At 36.4% G+C, this 8,838-nt stretch overlaps 1 protein-coding gene across 1 annotated transcript; it reads right to left on the reverse strand.

The window, feature by feature from the left end:
- Window positions 1-827: 827 nt before the first annotated feature.
- On the reverse strand, window positions 828-8,594 carry LOC139992823 (aconitate hydratase, mitochondrial). Its single transcript, XM_072014040.1, has 9 exons — window positions 8,396-8,594; window positions 6,874-7,028; window positions 6,631-6,797; window positions 5,272-6,027; window positions 4,628-4,830; window positions 3,636-3,924; window positions 2,708-2,981; window positions 2,270-2,618; window positions 828-1,792 (listed from the first exon to the last, which is right to left on the reverse strand). Exons 1-9 carry the CDS (start codon window positions 8,426-8,428, stop codon window positions 1,652-1,654), a joined length of 2,367 nt encoding a protein of 788 aa, XP_071870141.1. The 5' UTR covers window positions 8,429-8,594; the 3' UTR covers window positions 828-1,651.
- Window positions 8,595-8,838: the final 244 nt, after the last annotated feature.

An 8,838-nucleotide genomic window follows, 5' to 3' on the forward strand; every position in this document is an offset into this window, starting at 1 on the left:
TTAACGAGAAAATCAGTGATGTAATATATCGTTCATTTCTGTTGACTAATTTCCTTCCTTTATTGGGCCATTGAGATTTATCTCCAGCCTACCTTCATCCATTTGTAATAGGGTAAGTGACTTTATGAATATTTAATATTTTAATTCATATTGGAGATGGAAAGAATGTTGGTTTGTGTTAGTTTCGAGGTTAGATGAATTTATTAAACAAGTACACTGAGTCGTGAAAATGTTATACATTGTTTAATCCTTACCTTCTAGAGGACTATTTAAAATTTTATTCGATATTTTAGAATATAAATTGCTAGAATCATTTGATACATGATAAAATGTTATTATCTTAATGCTTAAATGTGTCTATTTCGTTTGCTGTTGTGTTTTTTTTTTTTTTTTGGCAATTTAAAAATTGAGTAGGCAATTATTCTGGAATGTTTTTAATGAATTAAAATAGTTTTATCCTCAAATCTTATTGGTTCATCATTAATTATAACAACGATTCTACAAATCTTTCGAAAGAGATCTATCTATATGTAGTTTTCGTCTTTAACAGCAGATGATATTAACACGAATATTCAATTATGATCTTCATAAACAGTACTAAATATTTATGTATTTTAAATGTCTGAAACATTAAATGTAGCTTATGAGATCAAACACAAGTTTCAAAGCTACAAATGTCAATCTTTCCTACTATTCAAAATTAAAAGGTAAATATTTCTAATCATTAATTTTTCCATCTAAAACAAACATTAAATGGTAATTATATAAAACATTATTCAACAAATTAAACACGAATACATGCGACATGAAATAAAGAACCCACAACGTTCGCTGTTCAGTAAAATTTTTTATTCCTCGAGTAACAACAGCGAATCTTACATTTGATCGAATCAATCGTAAATACCTGGAAAACAGTATAAGCACGATTTGTCCTACATTGCGAACAATATATAGTATATACAGAAGATTCCACCGAGGGAGAATGAATTTCTCGTCCGATAGAAGCATGCAATCTCGACGTGCCATCGTCGGCTGTACACGATTTAAAAATGAACACGTTGGCACGCGTGAGTTGCATTGCCACCTTATAGACTCATGGAAATTTCCTCTCGCACTTTGTACGAAACTCGAGGAATCTCTCGACGCGTGATTCGCATTGCGATACGTGTAATGAACAATGGACGATTCGAATAATGTTTACAGAACGATTCGATCCGATTCGCTTCTTCTATGATTTAACTGATGCGTGCTAAAAATTTGTCTAAAATTATTCTTCGTCGTTCGACTTTTACCCGATCATAGTTCATTACCATTGCTTTCTTCCGTTCTCTTCTTCATTACAAATAATACAGCGGTATTGTCACGAAAAAAAAAACGTGTGCTGTTCGTTTTTTCCACTTCTTTTATGTCCTTTTTTCCTCTAAATAACCCTCTCTGTAGTTTCGAAAAGTCACGTTGCGCAAAGCAACGACGACAAGTCTCGCCATTATTACCATTTTGTTACACAAATCTACCTGGAAGATTAGTGTGTTATACCGTAACAGTCTCTGTTCGTGTCTTACTAACGATATACACACAACGAACTACGAGATCGTGGCACGTCTCCTCACAAAACGATGACGGTTTCGCGATTTTGATGGACGAACGTGTTTTACTTTCCACTAGCGAGCTCCTTCATGCGATTCAGAGCCGACCCTGCTTTGAACCAAGATATTTGTTGCTCGTTCATGGTATGGTTCAGGGTTATAGCATCCACTTTGCCATCCTTGTGCTTGATTTCTGCTTTTACTGGCTGTAAATTAAAAGGAAAAATTAATCTTCTTTCATTGATTGTATAAGAAACTTTTTCCCTTGGTTGCTAGTCAAATGTTTACCATCTAGGAAGGGTGTAGTCGAAATAAAACATTGTTATTCCAAAATCAATGGTTACGTGCTCGAATACTTCAATGCAATGCATCAGCAATGATTATAATAGTATACTTGATATGTTGCGCTATCGCAAGTGCTATCTTAGTGCTACCTTTGATCGTCTATATTTAGGTGACTTTCAGATTAAAGTAATTATATTATATGTCATAGTGATCTAATAATAGTTAATTAATTCTCAAAGTACACTCGACATAATACAATATAGTGCTCGATTAATATTCCATAAAAAAGTTCTACCATTCAGAGATAGCAACCAAAAAATCAATCTAAAACTTTAGATTTCCATACAAGATGTCTTATCTTACAAAAGAAATAATTAAAGTCTTCAACAAAAGTGTACCTTGCCAGGCGCCAGATCGTTCAATCCCAGAAGACTGATTTTATCGGTAGGCTGAATCTTATCGTAATCACTAGGATTAGCGAAAGTCAGAGGCAACAGTCCTTGTTTCTTTAAGTTAGTCTCGTGGATACGGGCAAAACTCTTGACGATAATGGCACGGCCACCGAGATGTCTTGGTTCGAGAGCTGCGTGTTCTCGAGACGAACCTTCTCCGTAGTTTTCGTCACCAACGGCTACCCATTTGACGTTATTTTTCTTGTAATGTCTAGCAACATCCGGAACTTTTCCCCATTCACCATTTAGTTGATTCTTTACCTTGTTCATCTCGCTATTTTCGGCATTTACAGCTCTAAAAAATATATGATAATTTTTGAGGCAAAATTTAGAAAATTATGAATGCTATCACTTTTACGATATTCCAGATTATGAAAAATTTACCCAATGAACATGTTGTTGGAGATATTATCCAAGTGGCCACGATACTTCAACCATGGACCAGCAGCCGAGATGTGATCAGTGGTACATTTTCCTTTGACTTTGATTAAGATAGTCATGTCAGTAAGATCTTTGCCGTCCCATTTGTCGAATGGTTCTAATAACTGTAATCGTTCGCTGGTCGGGCTTACGTCGACCTTGACGCTGCTACCGTCAACTGGAGGAGCATCGTACGTCTCCATGCCAGCGTCGAAACCGCGGCTTGGAAGTTCATCACCTAGATAAAACAATTTTTAAATCATTAAGAAAATTTTATATTTATTTCAAAATATCAATTAGGCAAGTAATGTACTTCTGTGAAATATAAAACGTGCAAAGTTTGCAACCAGTGTTCTGAGAAACATGTTGTGAAATGTTTTACAAATTCACTACATCCGAGTTCCGCTCGTAAACAGACTTTATCATCGAAGATTGTCGCATTAGACAGAGATACGGAAGAACTTTGTTCTTTTCATAAAAGACAAAAACATACGGACAGGCGATAGATTCACGAACGCTTTATCACTATCTGTGCACGAAGTAGTCTCGCATAATTAAGTAATTAACCACTTTTAACCTCAATAATCAATTTCAAAGGCGAAAGTCTACGTCCAATATTTCACAATCGGATATCCAATTGGATCTTCGATTTAATCTCTGCATATTATACTTAACCTTGTAATTATCCAGTACTGGACACGATAAATTATTCGCAGACATCTCTATGAAACAATCTCGTTATGAAACAGATATATACCATATGCAGTGATTCATGTTTAATCGTCTGCAAATTAACTACGATCTTGGTTATCTTTTTTTATGGTTTTATACATAATGGCAGAATATTTGCATTAATAAGATTATTTGATAATCATAAGAAAATCATATTTACCAAACGGATCTTTGAGAAGGAATTCCTTCCCATCCTTGCCCTTGAGTTTATCGGTAACAGGGTTAAAGTCTAATCGACCGGCAATCGAAAGGGCAGTGACGAGTTCAGGGCTAGTGACGAAAGCATGAGTCGCGGGGTTGGCATCGTTTCTTCCCGTGAAATTTCGATTGTACGAAGTGACGATCGTGTTCTTATCTCCCTTCTTGATGTCTTGACGATCCCATTGACCGATGCAAGGTCCGCAAGCGTTGGCCAATACAGTGCCACCGAAGTTTCGAAGGATCTCCGCCTAAATTAAGAGAATTTTAATTTTTTTTAATATCTCAGTTATTTACGAGACATTATCCATGGGAATACTAGTGAAATTTAGAACAACTTAAATATTCTTAGGGAGTTAAGAATTTTGCTATATCTTCGCAATATATTCGGGATTTTTTAATTTCTAAATATATTTAATAGTTTGGAAGTTCGAAATATCTGTATCTAATATTTTTGGCATTTCGAGTGTTTACGAAATCTGTAGTATTTTTAAAACGAAAGCCTACAATATCTCTGATATTCTTTTTATTTTGAATAATTTTGCGACATTTTTCAAACAATTGCAATATCTCGCTTATTTTTTAATACTTTGAACATTTGTAATGTCTGTGATATTAATTTAGAAGGTGAGAATATTCTTCAGTTTTCTTGTTACATTGCTACAATGTTCTGATAATCTTCACCCCTACCTCTAGCGATGTATTGTTCTAGATTATATTCTAAATCGATTTCATTGTCATCTAATGATCCCGTCATGTAAATCGACAATTTCTATTTTTTCACTGACACTGTCAAAATATCGAAGCCAAATTAAGAATTGGCGTAGGTCGCGTTACTTGTTGCTAAGTAACATGTACCAATGTTTGGCACGATTCCAAAGAAACTATGCAACTTTGACTTTGGTACAGGCTTTGAATTCTATTCAGAAACTATTGTTCTAGAAATTAACTTACAATTCCATCACGTTCGATGGTAGCACGGATCTGTTCAGATCCTGGTGTAACGTTGAACGCGGATTTTGCTTTCAAACCGTGATCGAGAGCTTGTTTGGCGATGTTCGCACATCGGCCCATGTCTTCGTAAGAACTGTTTGTGCAGGAACCAATCAGGCCAACCTTGATCTCGTTCGGCCAGCCGTTCTTCTTGGCAGCATCACCTAGTCAGGGTACAAGTAATGAATGTCTCTCGTTCAATTTCTTTGATGAATTTAACACTGAACTTTTTCTAAACTTTGTACTTTCTTAAAATATAAATCGATAAATTTCATGTTCTCAGGAGCTACGTATTGTCTGAATAGATAGATATTTTCTAGACTTTACACTTTTTTAAAGTACAAAGCAGGAAGTTGACATTATATTTACTATATATATTCTATATATATTCCAATCAAGTCGAAAAATATTTACGTAAAATATTGGGAAACTATTTGCACATCCTGCAAAAGAATATTCACAGTCAAATGCCATCGAATTTTAACAAAAATCATATTTACTTTATCTTCTTTTAAAGCTTTTCGGAATTAAAAAAAAATTAGTATTGTAAAATCTAAATAGACACACGTAATACCTTAACTACGTTGATCATTCACTCCACTTACCCAATTTTGAAATGGGATGAGCGAGATCAGGCGTAAACGGTCCATTGACATGTGGTTCCAAGGTAGACAAATCCAATTCGATCAGTTGATCGTATTTAGCATTGGGATCGGCAGTTAAGAGGCTTTTTTTATGCATATCCGCGGCAGCAGCGATATCAGCTCGTCCAGTGGCCTTCAGATAGTCTTGCATACGATAATTGTACGGGAAGATTGAGGTAGTAGCACCAATTTCTGCACCCATGTTGCAAATAGTCGCCATTCCGGTACAGCTAATATTGTCGACACCAGGTCCAAAGTATTCTACGATCGCTCCAGTTCCTCCTTTGACCGTCAAGATACCAGCTACCTTCAAGATTATGTCCTTAGGGCTGGTCCATCCTTTCAAGGTTCCGGTCAGTTTCACTCCGATGACTTTGGGGCATTTTAATTCCCATGGTATGTTAGCCATTACGTCGACGGCATCGGCACCACCCACACCGATGCAAAGACAGCCCAAACCACCGCCATTAGGTGTGTGAGAGTCGGTACCGATCATCAATAGACCTGGGAAAGCGTAGTTTTCAAGAATGATTTGATGGATGATACCGGAGCCTGGGTTCCAGAAACCAACGCCATACTTGGCACCAGCTGTTTTCAAGAAATTGTACACTTCCTTGTTGATGTCTTTGGCGCGTTTCAAGTCTTTGTCACCACCCATTTGGGCTTCGATCAAGTGGTCGCAGTGAATAGTGGAAGGTACGGCGACTTTTGGTAGTCCTGCAGAAGATTAGCAACTTTGAGTAAAGGATTAAAAAGTACCATAGATGTGTCTTTATTGTTAAAGTCAACTGGAGATTTTTTTAAAGTTTAATCGTTCCTAATCTGAATTGTTTCTCGTAAGTGCAAAAGATATTTTCTTGTTTGGATATGGAATCCTATAGTCGGGGAGGATTAATGCTAAGTAATTTAATCTTTTCATCTCAAATGACAACTTCATGGTGACATCACATACTATATCATATTTCTTGAAATAATTCCTGCAAAATATACTAAAATAGAAAGATATAATGAGCATTTTATGATTATCATATAGGATCATCTTACAGTTAATAGCATTTTGTTTTGTGTACATTTATATGATTAATATAAAAATTGTTCCCGGTCGTAAATATGAAAAGTTTTCATATTTCATGTCATCATTAATAACGCATTATTGACTCAGAATGGTCCAATTGGAGAAATTGCACAATTTATTTTTTATAATAAAATTACTACATGAATCGTTATTTTTTACTCAAACGACAGAATATAAGAGAATGTCTTCCTAAAAAGAAAAATAGGAGTCCTTTTTAATTAAATTACAAATGCTTTAAACCATACCAGAACTAATAAATTGCAACATGGCCATCTGGGCAGTGGCATCTTGCATAGCCACACGATCAGGTCGCAACCTGAGGTAGCTAGTACCACGGATGATTTCCTGTTTGTCGGGTTCATCGAGATGGGAATACAAAACTTTTTCGGACAGTGTCAGCGGTCGGGTCAACCTACAAGTATTTTATCATATGCTCGATTAGGAAATTAAAGATACTGTGCTTGATTATGCAGACATTTCATACTCGCCTTTTCCTCACCACTTTAAGTTTTTCTTCTAACTTGTCGTACGGAAGATAGGTCTCCTTATCGAATTTGGACATTGCCACCTTGTTGGCGGCAAACTTTAACGCGCTCACGCTGAAGCATCTTTGCTGGATGTCTATCGCAAAGATAGCGAGTTTCTACAAATGAAATTCACTAATTAATCATCATACCAATCTTTGAATATCAAACGAGTAAGAAATTGAATTTAAAAGATATGGAAGTTATGTTTCAAAAAAGTAAAGAATGAGAAAGTTATATCTACATATCTTAAATTAAGTCAATTCAGGTACAAATTTCAGAAATAATTTGGTAGCATCTAATTTGTGAATAGTGTACACAGTTACGCGCTATACCTGAGCCTGATGTGTACTAGCGTAATTAATGTTTATTGACAATAGCAATGTTTCGCTTGTAGATAATGCGAGCTTAACATCTTCGTAGATATGAATAAAAGTGATTTTATTGTTAACGGTTCAGTAATATTCCTCGAGTACACGTGGAAAACTTACGCCTATACGACAAAAATACGATAGTTGAGAAAAAGATTAATGATAATGAAATAGTTTAGCTATATCTCTACTTTACTGTGTCCTTAACTTGTTACGTATAAGTATGTACATGTGACGAAATAATATGAATAGATTCATCTACATACAACAGTTACGTAATTCTTTTATTCACGAAGACGAAAAATTTGCTCAACTTCTCGCGAGATATTTTGGAAAAAACCATATCTCGGAAAGTATATAAAGCATCCAGTGTAATTATTCTTGATTCAACAGCACACGCTCGTTATCAGTTAGTACATATTCTTATATAAAAATTTATTCGACGTCTCGAAGAAAAACCAACGGATCGAATTACCGATTGATGAATATTTTCCATTCATCTCTGTCTGTCACGCAGCCCTGGTGCAATGGTCGCAAACCTAACCTCGAAATCCCCTAAAAATGTACTCATTATATGCAATAATTTCGAAAGGTATTATGTAACGTGTCTGTATCGTCCTATTCGATCCATTTCCCTAATCACTCGTACATTGTTATTATTGCGATATATCTTTCTCTACTGTACTGTCTTAAGTGTTCCAAATGCGCCACTGCTCCAAAATACCGATCAAACGATTTCGTCCGATGGTCGTTACAAAACCTGGCGATCAAATTATAGAGTACCCTCGAATATCACAATGAAAATGTAACACGATCATTTTCAGTTAAGATAATCAAATGGGGGATAAAGTGCGGCGAATACTCATCACTTGAAAGATCATTGCTCTCACAGACCATGGTTAGTTGATTCAAAAAGAAAAAAAAAATGGATTTTTGTCAACATTCGAATCAATGATCGATAGTTTGCCACTTCAACATGACACGATCGACCTTGATAATGGGGTCGAGCGGTCAAACTCGAGGCACAGACTGATTTCATATCACTGATTCAATTTGACATTCTTCGACGATGAAATTCTTTTGGTATGCAAAGCGTTAAAGAAAATTAAGCATACCTGATCCCGAAGGATTCGGGTGCAATACGACATTCTCGTGATAGGAAACCTCCTGGTGACGTCGCGACTCGTGAAGTGGATTTGTAGGCAAAGAGAAGCGCAAGCGCGAGACGAGGAACACCAACAAACCGCGTCTTCTCTGGTGGCAGCCCTTCTCAAACCGGCCACTAGAGAACTGAGTGAAATTCAGCTTAGCCTCCTCGTGTCAATGCAGAGGAGTCACGCATGCGCCCCCTTTCTTCGGTCTATCTAGATACGAATTTCGTGGGAATGAAAGACAGGCGCCCTCACTGTTTCGACGACTTTCCGAGCAGACGTTGATACCATCGACGAGCCAATAAGAGTTTTGACAGAGGCAATTTTAATAACTGTTCATTCAACCTCATGTGGCGCAGTTATCGCTATCGCTGTACAGTTTGATCAATCTGCTCTGGTAATTGCGC

Source organism: Bombus fervidus, chromosome 12 (genome assembly GCF_041682495.2).
Source record: "Bombus fervidus isolate BK054 chromosome 12, iyBomFerv1, whole genome shotgun sequence".
Classification (NCBI taxonomy): domain Eukaryota; kingdom Metazoa; phylum Arthropoda; class Insecta; order Hymenoptera; family Apidae; genus Bombus; species Bombus fervidus.

Bases quoted from the DNA above. Each gene is read 5' to 3' on its own strand.
- LOC139992823 (XM_072014040.1), bottom strand. From the start codon at position 8,428: ATGTCGTATTGCACCCGAATCCTTCGGGATCAG. The intron at 4,831-5,271 runs GTAAGTGGAGTG...TACCCTGACTAG, and splicing joins TCATCCCATTTCAAAATTGG to GTGATGCTGCCAAGAAGAAC. The intron at 1,793-2,269 runs GTACACTTTTGT...TTTAATTTACAG, and splicing joins ACGATCTGGCGCCTGGCAAG to CCAGTAAAAGCAGAAATCAA.